Source organism: Cucurbita pepo, chromosome 6 (genome assembly GCF_057944985.1).
Source record: "Cucurbita pepo subsp. pepo isolate OVF chromosome 6, ASM5794498v1, whole genome shotgun sequence".
Taxonomy (NCBI): domain Eukaryota; kingdom Viridiplantae; phylum Streptophyta; class Magnoliopsida; order Cucurbitales; family Cucurbitaceae; genus Cucurbita; species Cucurbita pepo.
Window position 1 is genome coordinate 14,743,938 of NC_141803.1, and position 26,367 is coordinate 14,770,304.

Consider the following 26,367-nt stretch of genomic DNA (forward strand, 5'->3'; position numbering starts at 1 on the left):
AAAGGTCCCATTAAAGACACGGGGGTTACAACATGTAACCCGGGGTTGTGTAACGGATAAAAAATGTGTAAATCGATTAGAGCCATAACTCTTCTAGGGTTGGGTCCTTAAAGGTCCCATTAAAGACAATTATTTCTGCGGAGTAACCAACCACAACCCCCCGTTAAAAACTCTACTCTCATGCTCTCCATCACCAACATAATCTTTTCTTCATTCTGCAACCCAACGACACATTTAAGAGTTATTCAGGAAAGAAAACGAGAGCATTGTCTGATAAGGAAATCGAAAGATTACCTCACAAAGATCTCCAATTCTAGTTAAGATTTTTGGGATTTAGGAGCAATGGAGTGTGGTGTGTTATTTTACAAACAAGAGGGGAGAAAGATGATGGAATAACACGTAAACGGTGTCACAAAGCCGTCGAAAAAGAGGGGAGAAAGATCGAGGATTACTCCATGTTCTCGTGCAAAGAAGTTGAAGCTGCTGGACTCAAGTCGAAGCCCTAACGCATGAACCCAACCCATTGCAACCTACAAAACTAATACCTATTCTAGACTTGCACGATCCAAATTTTAGGTAGTTTTAGGACATATGTTTGAAATAATCATCATGTTTAGCTAGAATAAGTTATGGATATGCCCTAAAGTATGTGATATGGTTTGATATGGGTAGAATTAAGCGTTGGAATATAGTTTTTAAAGCGGCTAACGAGTAATTAGTAAGTTTAGTCCAGGCCAATCAAGTGAGTGACCTTACCGTTGGAATAAGATAATTGATTGATGTATGATGGTGCATGCCATGTGGCTCCTGCATGTACCATCGATGGATTATGTGATGATTGGCTTATATACATGATGCATATATGAAATATGTTATGGATGAAATGAGAAAGGAAATGAAATTAATGTCATGTTATGAATTAAATTCATGAGACTTTATGCATGTACGTATGTCATGTGCATCGGGATACTTCCCCATTATGTTATGTTAGTACGGATGCGTACATTCGATATTTATGTTTGCTATGATACCATGTGGGCTTTTCCTTTTCTGAGGCATCCGATGACATGTAATGTGTTGTGCCCGACCAAGTCAGGTCAATGGGGTACGTATATGAGCCCACCTGATGGGTCGATGTGTGTGTACATGAGTTGTGTGTGGAGAAGTACTACACATCAAACCTTTCCCAAAATTGGAAAGATCCTATGATCTTGTTACGATTTTAAAAGAAAGATCTTAATCATGCTATGTGTGTGATTGCATTACTAGCCCCAATAGTGTGGTGACTTATTAAGTATTTCTTAAAATATTCAAGCCATATGTTACCCTTATATTTTTCAGGTAAAGATAAAGCTCCTATGCGCTCTCATGCACGGATGACAGTGAATACTAGAAATGACATGGAAGTCAAGATATTTCATGATACGACAATTACACATTGAATTTCTTTTAATAGTTGATAGGTGTTTTTAATGCAATTTATTTTATATTAAAAAACTGTGTTATCTTTATTTTCTTGTTTTGAATTGAATATGTAAGTCCATGGTTTTATTTAAAAGCATTTATTATGAGTTTCCGCAATATGAGATTAAAGCATGCATAGGGTAACTTAACTCATTATGCTAAGAAAATTAGGGGCTTTACAGGTTGTTTGTCTTTAAATCTCGTAAATATCTCGTCTCTCATATAACCCTTAGATTGTTGGTCGTTTGTTCCTATTTGTTCGGTGTCATAGCCTACATCATTGTGTTATATGTCTTTCACATTATGGCATCCGTAATGGTGTTCGACCCTATTAGAGGTGCCACAGGTGGTACTATAATCAGTGGCACGGTTGGGCAAATCCAACTCTCTGAACTTTGCTAGCTGGATTCCTTCTACCCCTACCTCGACCTATAGCAAGTAGTCGTCCTCTTCCAAGTATTCGAGGTGGAATAATCTATTATTCGATACATAAGACACTAACTCTTTGACACTCGACATGAAATATTAAATCATGCATAACATTCATTGTAACGACCCTAGATTTCTACTAACCTAAAGTCGCTACTGTATGCATTACATGGCGTCTTATGCAGAAATGATAATTTAAATCGCCTTCGTAAAAAAATGTCATGGACTTGCATGTCTAATAAATTGTCTTTAAAACAATACAAAAGAAATATTAAATTAAAACAAACATAAGTAAAAATAAAACTGCAATACCTACACTAACCCATAATGTACGAAATTGAATACAACTAATCTATGCATGTGCCATGATCTTCAAATTTGCGATGTCGCCATCAACCGTGCAGGGGTGCTTTGCCTTTACCTGAAATATAGAAGTAGCACGTTGCTTGATTATTTTAAAAAATACTCCATAAGTGATCTCACTGTTGGGGTTAGATGCAAACACATGCAATTATGAATGAAACCTATCATTTAAAACCATATTCCCTTAAGTGAGTATCCTAAGCGTGTCATTGGATGTGTACTTACTATTCTACACACGACCTATACGTGCAAATATGGACCCACCAGTCGGTTCACACACCTCTTGGGATCCTTTTCTAGTCGAGCTAGCATTCTCTGGTGCTATTGTCGGACACTCGGTAGGAGTAGTAATCGTCGTAGCATCATGATAGACATAATGATCAATTTTCTTTTTGTAATGTACACATTCTTAGTCAATAAAGGGGGTAATTCCCTGATTCATATAACATACAATGGTGTATGAGATCCCAACATTATTCACATTTATTAAACCATGTAAAACAACTCCTATTTTCTCTCATATCATATCATCTTATAACATAGCCTTTAAAACGTTTATGAGAGTTGTATATCATGTTAAAATATATAAATTGTGTATCATTCGTTTCATACATCATATTATGTCATATCATGTACAAAACATAGCCTTCAACATAGCATATCATATCATGCACGTATAATAAATCATATCATAACATGTATCATATCATCAAATATATCATATCATAACATGGAACATATCGTCAAATATATCATATCATAACATGAATCATATCATAGTCATATCATATCATATCATAGACATATCATTTCATAAATATTTCACACATATCAAACATATGACACATGTAAAACCATGAGGCACTTGTCATCACACAGAAAACAAACTTCTAATAATGTCAATAGTAAGACCACTAACTTAGATGGTCATAGCTGACGTTCTCCCTAACTCAAATATTCTTAATTTTTGTCCTTCAAATTTATTTCAAGTATCAATGTAATATTAGAACATACATCTAATTTCTTCAATAATTCACATTTCCGAACTTAAGTCAACTTGAATTTGAGTAATAATCGGACATTATACTGACCTTAATTCTCTTAAATAAGGTCAATTCCAGCTTTGAGAGGGTCCAAAACATATGAATTTAAGTCCAATTGTCTAAACCGAGCCGAATGATAAGTTTTTAACGGATGTAGTCGAAGGAGCCGTGGCTGTGAACAAGCGTGACAAGGGTTAAGCTGACGCGTGCGCGGGTTTGGCTACATGTTAAAACATGGAGTTTGGGTGGGTTTCACTGATGTGCAAGTTGTTGGGCCGTGTATGGTTTTCAGGTCGCGATTTCGAGTCTATTGGGCCCGAGTGGGAAGGTTGGACTTGAATGTGGGTCGAGGGTAGTTGGTTCATTTAGGCTTTGGGTTGTGGGCTGCTGCAGGAGGTTTTCAACCAAGATCCGAATGGTCTACTTTTTCATCTGACTACACGCGAAATCTCTGACGTCATTTTCTCGTCGTCCCTCTGTTCTAGATATGACCTCTTCCACTTTGCACTCACCTGCCTTTCCCTTCCACGACGTTAATACCCTTTGTAAGCACATCCACATACGATTTTTGCAAGTTTATAAATCCTCTATGTAATGCATATAACGCCAGTGGCAAAAGGATTACCATGTTGAAATAAAATTCGCTCTGATACTAATTTGTTGAAAATAACAATCCACTTTGATACTAATTTGTAGAAATAAACGCTCGCTCTGAAACTAACTTGTTAAAATAACACTCCCAAAGCTGTGAAGGAGATGTCGTGAGGGGAGAGACAAGGAGACAAAGAAGTTTTGAAGCCCTTTTCGATTACACTGTACTTTTTAACCCTGTAACTCTTCTGCTCTTTGCTTACTACTTTTTACCGTGTAAAACCAATTAATTTATAGGTTTTCTAAAATCTAAAATTGGGTATCCCATAACCCACTCTCTCAATGATTTTTAGCCCTTCAATTTCAAAAACCTTACTAAAATTAACAAAATTAAAAACTACCTTTTCTTCATTTAATTTTATTCACAACAAAACTCCCCCATATACTTAAATGCTCTATTCAATGATTCCACCTGTGCGGCTTTCATTTTCTCGACCTCAGTCGTGGTTTCTTCGATTTCCTCTCCTTGTCCTCGAGCGATAAACTCAGCTTGTCCTTTTTTGATGGGACTGGAGCTTCTCGAGAACAGCCCATTTGAGATACCAACTCCTCATTTCTACCGTTCTCAGCCACGCTCAATTCAGATGTCATAGCTCCGTTCAGTTTTCTCAATTTCCTTCTCAAGTCTACAACGACATTTTTAGCTTCCATTTTTGCTTCCTCCATTTCGGCTTTATCATGAGTGAGTGTCTCAATCGTGTGTCGTAAATTCACTGTCTCCTGTTGGACTTGATTCAGGTTCACGTCGAATGAGTCTATCTGTTGGGTCAGCATCTCTATATCTTTCTCCTCCCTCACTAGCTCGTCCACCAGAGCATCAATCTCCATTAACAGAAAATTCTCTTTCTTCACACCTCTTTCAACTTTTTTCACAAGTTTAGAGATTACCTGCCCATTCTCTTCCTTTTCCTGTTTGAGATAGGAGAAACTCTCACTCAGCTCAGCAATTACCTTCTCTAACCTTTCAACCTTTATTTCAAACTTTCTTTTCTTCTTCCATTTTCATTCTCTTTCGTCTTTCTTCCTCAAATTGCCTTTTCGGCCATTGGAGCTCTCTCTCTTCGAGCTCGGGCTCTCTGTTATTCGGTTGTTCATTTTTCTTCGATTTTCTCGTCTCTGCTATCAAGATTTCGCCACATCCGCTGCGCATCACCTCGTTTCCAATAGTTTCCACTACCTCACGACTATCGCCATCGTCTTTCGCACCACCGTGTTCTTTTGTTTTCACTCTTCATTTTGGGCCATTAAGAGAATGTCTCCATTTGTTACGTCATCCAAGGCTAGGTTGATCGTTTCTTCCATCTTTTCCTCGGCTCGACAATCTCTTGCATAGTGACCCATTCTGCCACAATTGTAACATTTGTCGGCGTTACAATTATTTGCATAGTGGCCATATTTTTGACATTTGTAACACTGGACGTTGGAATTATATCCTTGACCACGTCCTTGATTGCATCCTCTTCCACGCCAATTTGCTTGGCTCGATAGTCTCTTCTCCTTATAATTTTCTTCATTACTTTTTCCTTGACCACCTCGACCATTCCCGCAACTTCCTCGACCTCTACCTTGCGTATTTTGAGAGTAGAGTACCTTTTCATCCTTTATTGATGCCTTAGTCTGAAGTGCTTAATCAAGTGTTTCCTCCTTCTTCTTCTTACCATGTTCATGTGCCTCGAGAGAACCGGTGAGCTCATTGACCGTGAACGTCGCTAGGTCCTTCGACTCTACTATGGCACATACAACATTCTCGAAGTTGTCTGTTAACGGCCTCAAGATCTTCTCCACAACCTGCGTCTCGGGTAACATTTCTCCATTTCGATTTAGTTAAATTGCCACGGTCTGTACGCGCGTAATGTAGTCAGATACATTTTCTGACTCCTTCATCTTCATTCTCTCCAACTCGCTACGCAGAGTCTGGAGACGCACCTGCTTGACTCGATCAGTTCCTTTGAACACTTTTTCTAAAGTGTTCCACGCTTCTTTTGAAGTAGATGCTCTTGTAATCTTCTCAAAGGCCGACTCGTTAATTGCCTGGAATAGCATGTATAATGCTGCCTTATCCTTTGATCGTAATTCTTTTAGCGCCTTGTTTTGCGCCACCGTATAACCCGTGGTATCCTTCGGTTCTTCGAAACCTTCTTCGACCACCTCCCATGCGTCTTGAGAACCGAAAAGAGCTTTCATTTAGATGCTCCAACTCTCGTAGTTCGTCTTCGTCAATTGTGGTAGCGACATTTGTCCCATCATGTTCGCCATCGGCTCTGATACCAATTTGTAGAAATAAACGCTCGCTCTGAAACTAACTTGTTAAAATAACACTCACGAAGCTGTGAAGGAGATGTCGAGAGGGGAGAGACAAGGGGATAAAGAACTTCTGAAAAGCTCTTTTCTATTACACTGTACTTTTTAACTCTGTCACTCTTGCTCTGCTTTTTGCTCTCGGCTTTTTACCATGGAAAACCAATTAATTTATAGGTTTTCTAAAATCTAAAATTCGCTCTCCCATAACCCACTCTCTCCTAGAATGATTCTTGGCCCTTCATTTTTTTCTTTCGCCTTTTACTCCTTATGACTCAATTTCAAAAACCTTACTAAAATTAACAAAATTAAAAACTACAATTTTTTTTCCTTTAAGTTTATTCCCATCATACCACAAATTGTTGTGAAGACCAAAGACTTACCGTTTGTACTCTCACATCTGTTGACCATCTTCCTATGGCATGACTAGGTTGTTCGTTATTTGTTAGTCGTACAACTCGAATCTAGGGTGTAACGACCCAAAATTTTCTACTTAATTCAAGGTCGCTATTGTATATGTACAATAAACATTGAGTGCGGAAGACTTCATTTAAATTCCATAAAACATAACCTTTAGCTTAAAACACAGCCACAGACTTACGTGTTTCGAAAACATCTTTAAAATGACACAACAAAAGACTCGAAATAAAATAAATAAATAATCATTTAAGTTTAAAACATCATATTCTAGCCTAAGTCTAAGAAAATAAATACCACTATCCTATGCATGTGCCATGATCTCGAGTTGCGATGCCGTCGTCAGTCGTACAGGAATGTCTTGCCTTAACCTGAAAAATGTAGTAGCACATGACTTGAGTATTTAAAGAAATACTATTAAGTGACCTCACTATTGGGGTTAAATGCAACAATCACATGCAATGAGATGATGGGTGATGGTGTTAATATAACACATGCCGAAGCAATTTGGATCTTAGGCACTTTTAGAACATCAATTATAGTAAATAACTAGCATGTTCATAAGCATTAAAACTTAATGAGTTTAGATACTAACCTTTTGTAGTTCAAACTCCTTTTTCCTCACGAACCGGTTTCGAACCACCACTAGTGTCTTCTCCACTATCCTCCGGCCTTAGAACGGGATTGTGGAATCCGGTGAGTGACTAAACTTGGGAGGAATTTTGTATATGTGAAGAGAGTGTTTGTGAGAGGTTTTTCTCAAGGTTTTTCACCAAGAAGAAGAAGACCTTCCATTTACAATGATCACTCTATTTAAAGAGTCATGTTTGCATGTTCATGCAAATTTGAGATCACCAAATTTTGACACTTAAAATTCCACTCAAATGTTTGGGATTATGTGGCATACATGCATGTTTGAGTTAACCAAATTTTGACACTCAAAATTCCACTCAAACTTGTGGGGTTTATTGGGCAAACATGCAAGTTTGGTTAAACCAAAATTTGACACCTCAAAATTCCACTAACATGGATTTTTCCATTAAATGAAGTCAACATTTTGACTTTCTTCATTCTAATTCAACAATTAATTTGAATAATGAATTTCAAATTAAAGTAAAATTAAATGATTAATTAAACTATTTAATTAATATTTAATATTAATTCAAATGCCAATCCCAATCAATTCCGACACATAATTGATTAAGATATTTAAATCTTATTTAAATATCTCCGATTCTCTCCTTTTGTTTAATTCGTAAATAAAACAAAAATGCGGTTAAATATATCGTATATATGTAGCGCATATTCCCTAATTTGAATTCGAACACTTCGAACTCACTCGTCACACTGTTCTATGGTTTAGTCCGATATGAGCTAGCAGAGGGACCTAATGGACCTATAGATCATGGGCTCCAACGATCCAAGATTAACCGGCTAAACTCATTAACCTTGTTAACCAACATTCGTTAACTACTAGGATACTCCACTATAGCCTGGTAGTTGCACTCCCCTCACTATAGATATATTTTTGTCCATTTGATATAACCATGATTAGTAAGTCGATCCTTCACAGGTTGTTCGTAACTAGAGCTGGGTCAATTTACCGTTTTTCCCCTAAAGTTACTTCTTGTTCCTTATGTCTCACTGATCCTCTAATGAACAATTGGTTTGTGGTCCAACCAGTAAACCGAATCCCTCTCAGGCCAATGAGAGGGTGAGGCCCCTTGTTCAAGACCTGGAGTCAGTGCTTAAGGGAACTACCTTTCTTCTATCCCTAAAAGTGGGTAGGAGTGAATTCCATCTTGCACCCCACGTCCCCAGCCATTCACCCAGTCTTACCCCTGAAATGGGAGGCCTATTGAGTCGGCGAACTAGAGTCACTCTCACCCATGCAAATCTAAGGATAATTCCGAATAAACAGGAGTTCATGGTTAGCTTAGGATTAAAACCGAGTTACCTAGGTTATCGAATGAAAAGAAAATCAGTCTCAACAGTAAACGACATTATAAAGTGAGAGTGGTTTTCTTCATGGTCCGATCTTATGCAATACTCATTGCATAGGACGCCCCCACTCACATGTCTCCACATGTACAATTTAGTGATCACATTGTTTATATCATATATAAAAGTGGGCCGCATCCATAGTGTCCCCAGAATAAGGTACTCAGCCTTATCCTTATACTATAGATCATTTTGACTATATACTTGAACTTGATCCACTCTTATGTCTATACATATAGTTCAAATAATCATACTATAGCCAGAGTGTTCTTAGTTTATTGGATTTAGATTAATGATCGTAAAGTTCACTTTATTCAATAACAATCTTTACTGAATAAATAACAATAATAACTTTATTGAAAATAGAATATGTTTTTGTTTACAAACTATGAGTTTTAGGACATAAAACCCAACAATGGGACCTATCTTTCATTCCGTTTTTCCTACGGTGCTGTCCTAACGGGTAATTTTGGACGTGTACCATATACACTACACACAGCCCATACGTGCGAGTATTGGCTCATCAGCTAGTTCGCACACCGTTGGGCCTTTTTCCTTATCCAGTGGTCATACTCTGGGAGCCCCTTAGGCCGGACACCGCTAGAACTAGTAACCGTCACGGCAGCGCTATGCAAAGCATAACAATTTTTGTCCTGCCATTGGATGTACGCGTCCGTACCCTCGTGATGGGATAGGGGTATCCCCCCAAATGCATGAGCACACATAATGCATGAGGTCCCAAAACTTTTTCATTTTCATTATCCTTTAATACAACCCCGCTAGCATTATGTACATATCATATCATTTTTCATATCGTTTCAGATATCTTCATCATTCATGTCATATCGTTTCTCATTCTTTAGTTCTCAAATCATACATAATTCTAACGAGGTTATACTTCATGCCATTTATCGTAATTTCATGTCATTCATATCATGTTGTATACACACAATTTAAGAGACCTAACATAACGTTCTATGCTTTTAACATAACATTTCATCATATACACATCATACCATGACATATTGCATCACAATGTATCATATCATAAACGAGTCATAACGCAAACACTTCATAGTCATATCGTTCTCTAACTTATCATAGCCTTAACGTTCTTATACCCATCACAGACATATCATTACGTGAACGTACCTTAGTCATCTCATCACAAGAACTTAACCTAACGCTATCGTTCTATCAATTCTAACGCTATCGTTCTATCAATCTATCACAAACCTATCCCTTTCTACCCGTAGCCTAACCCTATTCTTCCATCAATCTCTCTTATCCATATCACTCCGGTATGTAACCTAACCTTTGTTGGTGACAACAAAAAATTGAAGTGAGATTGAGAGGAGGAGTAATTTGAATGATGGAAAGGGAGGTCATTTTATAGGACGGGATTTCATTGCTTCCCGGAGTTGGTTGGGTTTTTTTGTGGATGAAATTGCTTTCACCTCCTCCTTCTCTGTAGTAACTAAATTCAAATTACTGCTTTTTCTATTATTAGCTTCAACACCCTCCCAATTCTGCAGAAATCAATTTAGGACTTCACTTCATCTTCTTGATATACATCTTGGATTCTGCACATCCCCATCTTTCTTCTAAGCTTCTCGAACAATGGTTGTTTCAAGGGCTTTGTGAATAGGTCTGCGATTTGTTCATCACTTCAGCAAAAGTTGAGTTCAATAATGCCTTCTTTACACAAATCACGCAAGAAATGAAATCGAACATCGATGTGCTTACTCCTTCCATGCAACACCGGATTTTTAGACAACTTAATAGTTGACATATTATCACAATGTATAACCGTCGTACCTGGTTGCTTCTGATTAAGAATTTCAAGCATTTTTCTTAACGAAATTGCTTGGCACGAGCATGCTGCTGCTGCCACAAATTCTGCTTCTGTAGTTGAGAGTGTTACAATAGGTTGCTTCTTTGAAGACCAGCAAATAACTCCTAAACTCATCGTGAAAATACTTCCTGAAGTACTTTTACGATCATCTATATCACCTGCATAGTCGCTATCTGTATAGCCAATCATCTTCGGATCATCTTCTTTCTTGTAGAATACCCCCAAATCAAAAGTTCCTCTCACATAACGAAGTATCCTTCTTACTGCATTGAGATGTTTTTTCGTTTGATGCTCCATGTAACGACTTATCATACTAACCGCATACATGATGTCTGGTCTTGTTGAAGTTAGGTACATCAAACTTCCCACAATTTGTTTGAAGTACCTATGATCAACCTCTCGCCCTTCGACATCCTTGTGCAACTTCAAACCCAATTCTGATGGAGTTCCAAATGTGCGCTCATCCAATTTAAATCTTTCAAGTAATTCTTGAGCATATTTCTTCTGACAGATGAAGTTACTTGCGGGAGTTTGAGTAACTTCTACTCTAAGAAAATATCTCATCAAACCAAGATCTGTCATTTCAAATTCCTTCATCATGCTCTTCTTAACAAATTCAAACATTTCTTCATTATTGCCAGTAAATATTAAATCATCAACATATAAGCAAATAATGATAATGTTACCTCCCTTTTCAGTTTTCAAATACAACGTACGTTCATACGGGCATTTAGTGAATCCTATCTTTTCAAAATGAGAATCAATGCGACTATACCATGTCCTCGGAGCTTGCTTCAAACCGTATAAAGCTTTCTTAAACTTGTATACTTTTTCCTCTTTGCCTTTTTGAACAAAACCTTCTGGTTGCTTCACATATACATCTTCTTGAAGCTCTCCATGTAAGAAGGCCGATTTCACATCAAGTTGATAAATAGGCCAAGATTTCTGTGCTGCAATAGAAATTATGAGCCTAATAGTATCTTGACGTGCCACTGGTGCAAATACCTCCTTATAATCAATTCCATACTTCTGCTTGTATCCTTTTGCAACGAGTCGCACCTTGTACTTATCCACCTCACCGTTTTCATTCAACTTGGTTTTGAAAACCCATTTTACTCCGATTGTTTTCTGTCTCTAGGAAGATCAGTGAGCTCCCAAGTCTTGTTCTTCTCTATGGATTTGATTTCATTGTCCATAGCTTCCTTCCATTTCTTCTCCTTTATCACTTCTTCATAGACAATTGGATAACTATCGATAAAGAATGCAAAATAACCACTATCACTTGATTCATAGTCCATCTCATAATCAATCATCCAATTTGGTCTCTTTCTTGTTCTTGGATTTCTTTGATTATGATCATGATCTTCTTCTACTGGTTCTTCTTGTTGAGCTTGTGATGAGCTCTCTCCATGCTCATAGTGAGGCTGAATAGGGGCTTCAGTTTGTTATTCTTCAAGATCTACAGGAATCTGCTGATTCACGGTGATCTTTTCTTCCCATGTCCAAGTCTTGTTTTCATCAAAGACTACATCACGTTACCACCATCTTCATTGTCAAAGGATCATAGAGCTTGTACGCCTTAGAGGTCTCGCTTACTCCAAGGAACACACACTTCAAACTCTTGTCCTCAAGTTTCTTCCTTTTCTCATCAGGGACGTGTGCATATGCTATGCACCCAAAGATTCTAAAGTGGTCTACTGCAGGTTTTCTTTCACTCCATGCTTCTTGTGGAGTCATATCTCTAACAGAAAAAGTAGGGCTCCGGTTGAGAATCTGAACGGACCACACGATAGCTTCTGGCTAGAATTCCTTCGGGACTTCTCCTTTATTTAGTAAACTTCGAACCATGTTGAGAATGGTCCTGTTTTTCCTTTCAGCCACACCATTTTGTTGTGGTGTATATGTTGTTGTTAACTGCCTCCTTATGCACTTCTCTTCACAAAATTTAATAAACTCGTTCGAGCAGAACTCTCCACCTCTGTCAGTTCTTAAAGCCTTGACTCTTCTTCCAGCTTCCGTCTTCATAGTAGCACAAATTTTTTTAAAGCAATCAAAGGCTTCTGATTTGGCGTACAAGAAATAAGTCCATGTTTTTCGACTAAAATCATCGATGAGGGTAATGAAATATTTCTTGTTACCATTTGATGCTGGAGAGATGGGACCACATATGTCTGAATGAATCAACTCCAAAATTGCTTGAGCTCTTCTTGATTTTCCGGATGGAAAAGAATTTCTTTCATGTTTTGCTATTACACAGCTCTCGCAAATTTCTGTTGGAGGAGTAATATCTGGCAACCCAGTTACCATCTTCTTTGAAGACAACGTCTTTAATCCTTTGAAGTGTAGATGACCATACCTAAAATGCCAAAGTCAGGTGGTATCTTCTTTCTTCACCATCAAACTTTTGGCGACGATATTTAACGTCAACGGATATAGACAGTCGGTGGTCATCTTCATCTTAGCAATCGATCCTCTTTTGGAGTCATAAATCTCACATTCATCATTTTGGAATGTGATCACATACCCCTTTTCTTGTAACTGACCGATACTAAGTAAGTTGGCCTTCAGACCAAGAATCTAAAATATATTAGAAATAGACTCTACAAAGCCATTTCTAGTCTTGATATCTACGGTTCCTTTCCCCATCACTTGGATAGTTGAATTGTTGCCAAGAGAAACCGTAGTATGAAAATTTTCATCCAGAGTTGAGAAGATTTCCTTACAACCTGTTATATGGTTGCTGCATCTAGAGTCTACGACCCATACACCTTGATCTGCAACCTTCATAGCATGGAATGACATTAACAATGTTTCTTCTTCTTGATCTCTTTTCTCCTTTTGGAGCCTGGTATAGCATTCATTTTTGTAATGTCCAAGGCGTCCACATTTGTAGCATTCCACCTTAGACTTGTCAAAGTGTCTCTTGCCTTTATTGTCATAATCGTTTCTGACTAGATTTGTTGACCTGCCAACATCTTCACTTCTTTCTCGACTGCCTCTCCCACGACCTCTGCCTCTTCTTTGCCCTCTACCTCTAGAGCTTGAAGTTTCACTTGGTATGGATATCTTTAAGGCTGTCATCTCCTTTATTGCACTTGTACAATTGAGCCTCTACTCATGTACTAACAGGGAGCTTTGGAGTTCATCTATTTGCATCTCTTCGACACTGTTTGCTTCTTCAATAGAACATACAATGTAATCGAACTTTGGAGTTAGTGATCGCAAAATCTTTTCTACGACTGCAACATCCGTGATTGAATCACCATGCATTCTCATTTTACTTGCAAGACTCATAATCTTGCCAATATAATCATTCACCGTTTCTCCCTTTTGCATTTGGAGAATTTCAAATTCTCTTCTAACTGCTTGAAGTTGAGCACGCTTTACTCTCGTTGAGCCTTGATACTTCCTCCTCATAGAATCCCAAATTTCCTTAGATGTCTTCTTCTGCAGCATTGTTTCCAAGATAGTCCTATCAATGGACTGAAATAAATAGTTCTTGACCTTCAGGTTCTTCAACTTCGATGCTGCCAACAGTTGCTGTTGACCAGCTGAGAGTACCTCGCCTTCATTTGGCTCTTCATAACCCGTCTCCACCATATCAAAAAACTCCTTTGATCTGAGAAAATTTTCCATCAACATCGCCCAATGATTATAGTGACCATCGAACCTCGGGATGGCGGGCTGAACGTAGCTCTCAACTTGTTTTTCTGCTGCCATACTTGCTGCTGCAAGATCGCCCTGATACCAGTTGTTGGTGACAACAAAAAATTGAAGTGAGATTGAGAGGAGAAGTAATTTGAATAATGTAAAGGGAGGTCATTTTATAGGACGGGATTTCATTGCTTCCCGGAGTTGGTTGGAATTTTTGTGGATGAAATTGCTTTCACCTCCTCCTTCTCCGTAGTAACTAAATTCAAATTACTGCTTTTTCTATTATTAGCTTCAACAACCTTAACGTTTCATGAACGTATTTTACTCCTATCGTTACATTTTGTTTTGTGCATTCTTCTTGTATCCTATCTCAAACATATCCTTGAACACATCGTACCGTAATTATTATCATACAATTCACATATTATTACATATATATCACATATAGGAAGCATATCGATCCACAGACAATTCACATATATTAATATATATGACACGTGCAGAACCACAGGGCACGTGTCAACATCAAATATAACCATGTCGATAGTAAGGTCACTTACCTGGCTAGCTTAAGTCGTTGTTCCGTCGTTATCCTTAATGAAAGTCCATTGAAATCCAAGTCAACCTATGTGAGCCCATGATATCAGTTTCAAGTTTGAACTCTATAAAATTATTTCTCTAATTTACATTGGCCATTGTTAAATTCTGATATTTCCTGTTAGACGAAATTGAATGGAGTTCCTTGCTCTGATATTTCCTGTTTTATTTTTTAAATTTTGTTCAACAAATCTTTCCTCAATCTTCCCTCTCCCTCCGTAATTATTTTCACTATAAGGAGATACTATTGGCCAATTTTGTTAATCTATTCTTACTCCCAAATCTTCCTTTTTTTTTCTTTCTTTCTTTCTTTTCAGTTAACAGTATTATGAATTTTCATCTGTATTTGGTATTATTTCCTTTGTCGATTCATTTGGTTATATTCTTTTTCTATAATTCATATAAAATTATTGACAACCTAAATCATTGCAACAATTCAGGAGATCTAAAATATAATTGGTTGTGATTTCATAAAAGTCATACAAAATTCTTTTCCTTTAATCTCTAACTCAAAACTAAATATTGGTAACCAAATTAATATTACTTAATAAAATAAAAAGAAGATTTAACAACGACTACTGACCTCTTCAAATGACATATCTCTTCGGCCGAACTAGGTTTTGTTGACTTCCGACAATCACGAGGAAATCGTCGATGGAATAAAAACGACCGAAGGAAATTTGTTGGAAGAAAGAAAATAACGGAAGATTAACAGAGAGAAAGTATGCGCTGAAGACCCGATGGATTGTTATTTTCATTCAGTTGACATATTTAAATAACCATTTTATTCTACAATTATCAGTAGGGGCACAAATCTTGCGCCAAAGTTGGCCCAAATGGCTAGCAAAAAATACGCTCTTCCATTATACGGGGAGCGTTAATTCAGATATCCAAAAACCTAAAAGACAACAAACTAATTTTGAATAACCTAAATAAGGAAAAACGATAGCTTGTATCTAACAATCTAAAGCTGTGGTATATCTACCTTATTATTTGAACTCCGATTATTGAGCGTAGTTCTTAAAATTTTACCCACGCCAAGGACTTGGTGAAAATGTTTTCAAGCTGTTCCTCTATTCGGATGAAATCAATCTTGATGAGCTCTCGATCTGTACATTCTCGGATGTAGTGGAATCTGATATTTATGTGCTTGCTCCAGTTGTGCAAAACTGGATTTTTTATTAGGAAGATCGTAGCTTTGTTGTCCACGTATAGCATTGGTGGATCGCCTTCTCTTCCAACGAGTTCTTCCATCAGTCGCACAAGCCAGACCCCCTATGTTGCCGCCGTCGAAGCGGCGATGTATTCTGCTTTGCAGGAAGACAAAGCAACTACCTTTTGTTTTGTTGATTGCCAGCAGATCGCGCCATTTAGAGGAAGTAAATCATCCTGCTGGTACTCTTATGATCATCAACGTCATCAGCCATGTCATTATCACTGTAGCCGATCAACTCAAGCTTCTCCTTTCCTCTCCCTACGTAGTATCTCACACCCCAGCCTCTGGTTCCAGCCACATAGCGTAGGATGCGCTTGACAGCCACAAGATGCTCCTCTCTAGGTGCTTCCACGAATCTACTCACGTATCTAACGAAATAAGCAAGGTCAGGGCGTGTGTTTACCAGATAGCGCAGGCTGCCGACAATGCTGCAGTAATTGATGGTGTCGACTGCCGTCGTAGTGCCGGCCTTCCTTAGTTGGAACTGGGCCTCCATTGGTGTCATTGTAGGGTTACTGTCCGCAAGCCCAGTTGTGTCCAACAGCTTCTTCTCGTACGCACTTTGGCAGATGGTGATGTCGGCAGTACTCTGTTGCACTTTGATGCCGAGGTAGTAGCTGAGCACGTCGTGATCGCTCATCTTGAAGTTCTTTGACATCTCCCTCTTGAATCTTCCAAGGACTTCCATGTCGCCTCCAGTGATTATGAGGTCGTCGACGTACACTCCCACGATCAATCGCTGCTCGTCATGGTCGTGCGTGTACATGCCATACTCAGAGGCACAGCGCTTGAACTTCAGCGACAGTAGGGTACTATCAAGCTTCGCGTTCTAGGCTCGTGGTGCTTGCCGAAGCCCATAGAGTGCCTTGTGCAGGCGCAATACCTTGTCAGGGTTGTTGTTGTCCAAGAAGCCTGGTGGTTGTTGGACATAGACAGTCTCCTTTAGCTCTCCGTTCAGGAACGCGGATTTCAGGAACATGTGGTGGACCTCCCAGGAATGATGTACCCCGATTGCCAGCAATAGGCAGACAAATTCCAGCCTTGCCACTAGCGCGAATACCTCCTCAAAATCCACTCCTTGCTTCTGGACGTAGTTCTTCGCCATCAGACGGGCCTTGTGTTTCACAACTTCTCCCTCTTCATTACACTCAAGTTTGAAGACCCATTTGAGCCCTATGGCTCGGTGTCCCAATGGCATGTCCTCCAGACTCTACGTCTGGTTCTCAGTGATGGATGTCATCTTCTCCTGCATTGCCTTCAGCCAGCACGGGTTCCTTTCTGCTTCGGCGAAGGTGTTTGATTCATCTGTGCTGATGGCATGCAGTTCGGTCACCTCTTGTTCGAGTTCACGCGTCGCAAGTCTAGGGAGACAACCGCCGCTACTAAGAGGCCCACTTTATCAAAAGTCAAGTTGAATAGCTCAAGTGGTTAGAGTGTCAACCTAACATGAAGGCTACATATTAAACAAAATACAACTACCTTAGTTCTGGTTCTATGGCCTTTGTAGCGACATCAAAATCTGAAAAATGATCTTACTTTATCTAATAAAGAAGTAACACATGACTTGAGTATTTAAAAATACTCAGTAAATAGCCCCACTGTTGGAGGTTGGAAATGCAAACACAAACATTATGGTGGGACCTATCTTTTCAGGCTGCGTAGCTTGGAACGTAGGAAGCCTTGTAAGCAGGTTTCAGACTACATTACTTGTAATGTACGAAGCATTTAGTATAGGTTTAAAAATGTATGCAGGGAATGCATGAAGCGTTGGATATAGATCGTCACTTGGAACACATGAACCATTGAATATAGGTTTAGACTGTGTCGCTTAGATCGCACAAAGTCTGGGACACAGATCGTCAGGTTCATATCTTGTACCATAAATCCTAAGGATACTGTCTTAAGGAACAACACGAAAAATAAGAACAAGAACTAAGGACAAGAACCAATAACAAGACTAAGGACAAGGATTAAGAATCATGGATAAGATCCAAGTTCTCAAAACTAAGAATCTAGACCTTAGATCTAAGACCCTTCGAACAGAACAACGTTAAGAACTTAGAACCCAAGACTAAGATCATGACAAGAACTAAATATTTGTACAAATTCAAATGTGTTGGCTTTTTGGCCCTTAATCTCAAATTGAGTAATTTTAATTAATTAATAAATTGATGATTTGATGATAACAAACCTACCTTCAATTATTAACAATTCTCAGTATTTTGTCACAGTGTAAGGTTGGGAATAACGATTTTAACGTCTTTTTTTGTTCACTCAAATTAAAGCTAAAACGAAGAAGTTTCAGTCAAAATAAAATACCCGACGTGATGATGTGGCGGCAAAATTGATATTATGGACCAATCGAAGTATGACATTTATAACTTTAGTAGAGTAAAGAGTTTTCAATTACTTTTAAATTGAAATAATATTTGAATTATAAAATTATTTTAATTACCTTTATAAAACTTTTCCTTATTTAAATTATAAAATTATTTTAATTACATTTATAAGAGTAGTTTTCTTTACTTTTAAATGGAAAGAATTTATTTGAATTATAAAATTATTTCAATTGCATTTATAATTATTTTAATTAGATTTATAAAACTTTTCAATTACATTTAAATGGTTACTCACCTTATTTTCATTAACATTTTTTTATTATATTATTACATTTAAATATATATATATATATATAATAAAAATGAATTTAAAATGTTTTTAATATTTATTTAAAATAATATATATATATATATATATATAATTAAATAAATGAAACATGTGTCCATAGTTTTTTACGATAAATTTAAAAACGAAATAAATAAATATTATTTTTCGTGGTCCACGTTTCAGTTCACATTTTAGTAGTAGGTATCAATTTCTATTTTTACAACTTAATCACTGTTTAAACTCATCATCGCTTGATATTTTTTAAAACACCCAACACGTACACAACTTTCATAGTTTCCTCAATCTAAACTTTTTTTTAAAAGTGTCCATTGTTGCTCTATACAAAGATTCCAATTTTCTTTCTTCTTTATCTTATTATTGAGAGAGATATCGATTGTATTGTGAGAAAATAGTTGTGAGGTGAACGATCAAATTGTAAATCTACCCTTTCAAAGAGTTGTGTGTGTTTCTACAAAATTTCAGACAATTGTACCAGTTTGATCCTGAGTCGTGGAAAGGATTGAGTTTTCTCTTGAACTCGCAAAAAGAGCGGTGTAGCGGTTGGGCTCTGATCCGAAGAAAGAGTCAAGAAAGATTTATTCAAATTCCCAAGAGACGCTTGGGGAGTGGAGTAGGTCGAGTTTGACTGAACCACCGTAAAACTACGACGGTGTTATATTTTCTAACCCTTTCCTATTTAAATTGTAAATTATTATTAAGTTTTATTGCAATGTATTAAGTTCTTTTGTTATTACAAAAATTTAATCACATTTAAATTATTATATGGTTGAAACCCTATTCATCCCTCTAGAGTTGCCATATCGATCTAACAAAATGGTCTCATGTTTTTGAGGTGACCGAAAGGAACTAACCGAGGAGAAACACAAATTTGGAGCAGGTGCTACAAAGAGCCACACCGTAATTATTTTAATCTTTTAAATTATTTTTTTTATTAGGCCCAATGTACTATTTTAATTTGTAAATATAATATAATTATGTTTTGTTTTAAAGCATAAAATCTTATTGCATTATTTTACTTCGCCGCGTATGTTTTCAAGTAAGTCTTAAGATAGTCTCTGACTTGAGTTAGGAACCTACCTTTTATGAGTAATATACGTGGCTTAACAATTTCTTATAAACTTTGAGTGAACATGCTAGCATCATGTGTGTGGCATAATATATAGAGGCTTCATGCATCATACAAGATTGAGTTTACAACAAGATCCATAGCGTAGAATAATGATAACATAAACATAATATAATAGACATCAAACAATCACAAAACACGACACATTTAGGGGTTACTGTGTACGCCATTCATACTTCATACCGTTCATCCAACCAATTTCATAGCAAAATCATTTACTTGTTGGCCTAAATCAAAATCACTACCCTATCATGATGATACTTTAAAACCTTCTCCTTCCATTCTAGTTCTCATAATTTAGAATTGAAGGTGGAAAATTGGCTCACTTAATTTCCATGAAATAATTTAAACTCTAATTAATTTTCCTCCCATAATCTAAACTTTAACTTTAAATGGCTAACCTAATTTTCATGAAACAATCTAAACTTAACTTCAACTAAATTTATTAAAAATGAGTCATGCTAATCTTAAACACCTCCATAAGTGTCAAAAAAACGACTCTTGAAGATTAAAAAATGTAAGGTTCCAACATATCAAATCCAAGGCGGATCATCCTAGAAGTTGAGCTAGAGCCTTTAAAAAAATGTATTATTCGACTGGCTTCAAATCCCCCAAATGAAATGAAACAGTGTAATTGTTGTGACTCAATAAGCCTAGAGACCTCCCTTTTATACCGACTCCTCACTTTTCCCAAACCTCCCAAATGGGATGAAAATGTATAATTGTTGTGACTCGATAAGCTAAGGTTCGTTTTATATTAGAGTCTGACTCCTCACTTTCCCCATCTAACCGATGTGGAACTTTATTTTATTTTATTTATTGTTTATTAAATATTTATTTTATCTTTAGTTTTTTTTTTTCTCGTAATTCACGAGTTTATATATATATATATATACACCACTTGTCACAATCGCACTCTTGATGGCAGCGGACTTGCGATTGTGCAGCACTCACTTTCCCACGACAAGTGAGCTAAGCCAATTCGTTTTTGCGTCGCCGACGACCAAGTGACGTATGCTCGAGCCTCTGGCCTTGGTTTTAAGAGAAGGTTTTAGAAAACAAGGGCAGAGAGAGAGATTTTCGAAAGAGAGATTTTTTAAAGAGACTTTATATAAGCAAGCAAGAGAGAAATAACAACAGCTCACAGTATATAACCTTGGGTCTATATATATATGTGTGTATGTATGTATATATATGTATATATACATTGAAATAATTATCTTGTAAGATGCTTATATTCTTTATCAACAAAGTACGACCTTGTGAACAAAATGACTATATAAATAATGCTATATTTTAACATTGTTTTTTGTAATGCACTATTTATTTCTTCTTACCTTAAAAAAAAAAAAAAAAAAGCTATAACTCTTAACTATATTTACTTCGAGAAATTATATATAATTAATTTATTACTATGATGCTAATAGCCTCTCGTTTACTAATATAAATTTATATTATTTAATTTACTAAAAAAGTTTAATATTAATTTATAAATATATTTTAATCGACAAATTAATTAGTCAAAGTATTAATATTTTATTTTAAAGCAATCGAAGTATTAATGTAATATAATTGGTAAACAAATAAATACTAATATAGGCAATTAAGATTAATTTTAATTTTAAGGCTAAGTTTTTAATGTAATTATTTACGTTATCAACTTTACCTTAAAACCATAAGCAACCTATTCTCAAAATAAAATAATAATAAAATAAATGGGTCAAACAAAAAAGCACTAAAAAAATAACACAAATATAATATATATATAAACTAGGGAGCTGAGAGGGACATTATTATGTTAGATACAATTATCAAATATTATATTTTAATACATATAGCTTAAGAGAGACATTTTGAGACCATACATAAAACTATATACCCTAAGTTATTCTCAACTTTAATCTTCGAACACATATAGCTAAGATATTATTCTAAATTCAATTCATATATCTTAGTTTGTTTGGCCGCCACCGCCACTGCTCTTAGTCGGTCGAGGAACACGTCTAACGAGCGATGTCATAAATGTCTCGATACGGTGTGAAAACTGTAGTTCGAGTAATTTAAATTTGGTAAATGCCCAAAGTTCGCCGAGGGATTGGGAGATGGGTAAAATGGAAGAATCCTCACCTAAGCCATCACTTTGACCACGGAACGTTTTTACCTCTTCGGTTGAAACCTCCATTTTTTCTTCTTGTTTTCAGCAAAAACTTGGAACGTTGCTCTCTTGATTCTCTCGTAGTGTTTGTGGAACAAAGGTTTGTGTTAGTCTTGATTGAATGCCTGAAAATATATATAGGCGAATACTAGTTGAATATCGATTCCTTTTCATTTTTCACCAATTGTTTATTGAAGATTCAAACAAAATTCTTCATTTTGATTTGGGCTTAGCAAAACCTCGTTGTTTTTCCTACACCTAACTTGTGAACCATGACTATTTGTTAAATTTATGATACATCTAACGATTATTTTTGTTAGTTTATAGACCATTTGGCCGGTGGTCTCCAAATCAATGGAATTGACCAAAGTTTAGTATTGATTCATTCAAAATAATTGACACTTCGAAAGAGATTCGGTTATTTAATATTTTGATTTCATTTGGTTTGACTCTCACATTTTGGCTATCTCGATTCACACAAGCTCTATGTAAGCTCTACGTAAGCCTTCATTGTTGGGAATCCAACAAAAGATTGTTGGAATAAATTGAGTATGATGTTTGTCTAGTAATCTCAGCTTCTTAAGTTCACGTTCGTAGCGATATTAAGTTGAGTGAGAATTGAGTTACTTACCACTTTTTATAACAGTCTATTGATATTTATGAAAATTAGACTAATTCTGACATCAAATATTAATGTTCATGGATTTAAGTGTATGAAGTTAACGCGTCTTAGGTGGATGAGAAGATAAATGACGTAAATGGGAGTGCTTGTTTTATAGGTTAGACTTAAACGAGTCGCGCTTTATGAGTCTAACCCATATATGGTCAAGGGTTTAGCATGATATTGAACAACAAGCACTACCCAATCCAATGTATTTTCTCTTATAGTTTTTTCTCTATCGACTTTTTTGATTATTAAAATTCCTACCTTAAGTTTAGAAATTGTAGTATAGAGCCAAAAATCGGCGCTCAAAATAAAAGATAATGAAGACTTCATGTAAGGACGCTATTTTCTTATTCATGACAAGGTCGCTAGTGCATGCATGATATGACAACTATGTGCGGGAAAGCCCCTTTAGACATATTATAAACGATGCCATGAACTTAGACTTTTGTAGAATTCATTTCAAGTAAAAATAAACAGAAAATGTAATGAGAATACCTTCAAAACAATGAAAACGCCTTGATCTAACATAAGAGCTATACTTTAAATAGATATGCAGCTACCCTAATTTTGGTTTCATGGTCTTCATTGCAACAATTTCATCCATATAGAGGTATCTTACTTTTACCTTAAAAAAAATAGCACATAGTTTAAGTAATTAAAAATACTCGGTAAGTAGATCCACTATTAGGGTTGAGAAATGTAAATACCATGAGGCAGGGTTGGATGTGTACCTTTGTCCGACTAGTGCACGTTCATGCAGCCGGATGCTACGGAAGGAAAGGGTACGCGTAATAACATGACGAGCATAAATTTCGTAAAGGTACACGTCCGCACTAATTATAACGGAGAAATATCCTAATGCATGTGACAAACCGAATGCATGAGGTCCCCTAACATCAAAACATCGTATATAGTTATAATGCAAGTCATTTCTCAATTATTTCTCTGACATAGTGTCTCTATGAGATATACATACGTGTTATTTGTCATATCTTTCATATTTAACATATAAGACTTTTTAATATCTCATCGACATAGATCTAACGTATCAATGTAGTTTACATAGCGTGACACATGGAGTTCATGTATAGCGGATAACATAGTATATTTTGTAACACTGCATAACATATATCGTAGTAGAAATATAACATAGCACATGTCAAGAAATTATAAAACATGACATACGTAGGGGTTAGCTACTTACTTCGTTGGCCTAAGCTAAAGTCACTAACTTATGCTTTGTTTTACCGTTAACACAATACACAGTTTAGTTCATATAACGGTGTTAATTTAAATCCCTTTTGGTTAAAAAAAAAATCTTAAATTGATCAAAAGGTTGCCAAACTGACCTCAATTGCTTTTGAAAGCTATAATTTGCACCAAAATGGTAAAAATAGTGAAACGGAACTCAAATGAAGCAACTCAAGCCAAATAGTCCTCTGGAACTGTTAGAGTCGAGCTGAGCCAAGCCGAGTCGAGCGACACTAGAATCAGAGAGGCCCAGGTCGAAGTTGGGTAAATGGATTAGGTAAATGAGTCGGTCACAGGCAGGCACACGGGTCAAAGTCAAGTCAAGGTGGTTCGGGTCGTGGGATGTGAGTCGATTCCTGATTGGTTGTGGATTCTTGGGTGAAAATGGTTGGGTCGTCGGGTTCTGGGCTGCGTATGCATGTGGGCTGGGTCATAATAATAAAGAAAAACCTTTAACTACTTTCAATTTTTGTTTAATCATTTAAATTTAATTTTAAATGATTTTTAATTGTCTTGTTTTAAGTTCAATTTAATTTTTAAGACCTTGTTTTTATTTGGTTAGATCGATTTGTTATATTTAAAGTAATTATCCCTTAAGTTTAGGATTTAACATCTTTGAGTTTAGTAGGAAGGATAGTTTCGTAATTAAGGAGAAAATATAGAAAATGTAACCGTCTAGTCTGTGTTTAACACAACTTTATTTTTCCATCTCCACAAAAAATAGCAAATAAAAAAGAATTGATATTTATAACTATGCAACAAATATGGATATCAACCTAAAAACATACCTAGCAATTAATTTTTTTTGGGTGGATATTAACCTTAAATCAGCTACCCTTTAACATCTTATTCAACACAAGTTTTTTTTTTTTTTTTTTTTTTTCTATATAATGAATCAAAATTCAAATAATTAAGCATCAACCAAAGAGATTTGAGTATCTAAAAAGAATCTAAAAAGAATGAAGCCTTTAACCAACTTTGGTTTTATCTTATTGTTTACTTTGGAATCAAGCATTATTATTAACACATGTTTTGGATCCAACAAACAAGCTGCAGAGAAAAATTGGTTTTTACAAGAAAGCAAATGGCAAGTGACTATTTACAATTATCAAACAAACTCAGTTTTAAATGTTCATTGCAAGTCAAACGACGATGATTTGAACGAACGCGTTTTGGAAAAGCGAGCCCAATTCAACTGGACCTTCGGAATGAATTTTTGGCATACGACTTTGTTTTGGTGCAATTTTAAAAGTTTGAATGGACATGCTTCATTTGAGGTATTTTGGCCTGAGAAATCACATTGGCTTTCTCAACGATGCGATGCTACAAACTACATTTGGGCAGCTTTTAATGATGGATTTTACTTAAAAAATACTCATTCCAAGAAGTTAGAATTTATACACCCTTGGACAAAATGAAGTAAAATCTCCCTCACTCATTTTGGATCCACAAAACTTTTTTTTTTTTTTTTTCTTTTCTTTTCTTTTCTTTCATGTTTGATTGCTTTCACATGTAATAATTTTATGGAGAGTTAGTGAAGTTTCTTTATAGAATTAAGATGGTGTATATTTAAGTCTAATAAAAGTGGGAGGAATCTTTTGAGATTTTATAGTTCTTTGGATGTTTCAAGCTTCAAATCTTGATTTGGCACTTAATGGCCCTAATATTCCCATAACAATATTGTCAAGTTGTTTGCTCCTTACTTCTAAAAGTGAAAAACACCATAGACCAACATGAGTCCTTCCAACATGTCTTTTCCTCACTCACATGTTTTCTACGGAAATTCTTAAGAGGTCTCCCAACATAAAATCTTGGTTAGTAAGTTTTTTTAGTCATCTATACTCTGGGTCACTTTCATTCGCATAAAATCTTGGTTTATTCATGTACTCTATTTTACTCGGGTATCACTCTACACAAAACCCTTTCAGGATAAGAAATACTTGAGGTTTTAAACTTGAAACGGTAACAATTGAAGTAAAAAAGAAAATATGCATAATAATTGGAAAGGGGAAGGTTAAGATTATAAAACAGATATATGCAAACAACTCAAGTCAATTTTCCTTAAAAAGAAATGATGATAAATTGCTTGCAACTTTTTTATATGGAACCAACCAACTGGCACAACATTTTCTTCATAAAAAATATCATTAAAGATTATTTGTCATGCTCGTAAAGAAAGAAAAAAACATGTACAAGGAAAATGATCTTTACAAGACTATGAAAGGGAAGAAACTATGTGAAGACAGAGGGAAGAGATCAAGGAGAAATACCGAAGTAATTCTAATATTAAGACACTTTCGAGGACGCAAATTTCTTCTAGACGTGTATGATGTATGAACAAAATAATAATAATAATAATAATAATAATAATAAATTATTTATGTGTAATTAGACCGTTAGTTTAAATCATTAGGAGTAAGTTTTTATGCATAATTAGGCTTAGCTAGTTTAAATTGAGTTTTATGAAACGTTATGTTGAAAGCATGAAAATA

The 26,367-nt window shown here is 36.1% G+C and overlaps 1 protein-coding gene across 1 annotated transcript; it reads right to left on the reverse strand.

Annotated features, from left to right (window-relative positions):
* Window positions 1-13,632: 13,632 nt before the first annotated feature.
* Window positions 13,633-14,241, reverse strand: LOC147792420 (uncharacterized). Its single transcript, XM_087124481.1, has one exon. It carries the CDS (start codon window positions 14,239-14,241, stop codon window positions 13,633-13,635), a length of 609 nt encoding a protein of 202 aa, XP_086980607.1.
* Between the last annotated feature and the right edge of the window lie 12,126 nt (window positions 14,242-26,367).

Coding starts and splice junctions, on each gene's coding strand:
- LOC147792420 (XM_087124481.1), bottom strand. CDS start 14,241: ATGGCAGCAGAAAAACAAGTTGAGAGCTACGTTCAGCCCGCCATCCCG.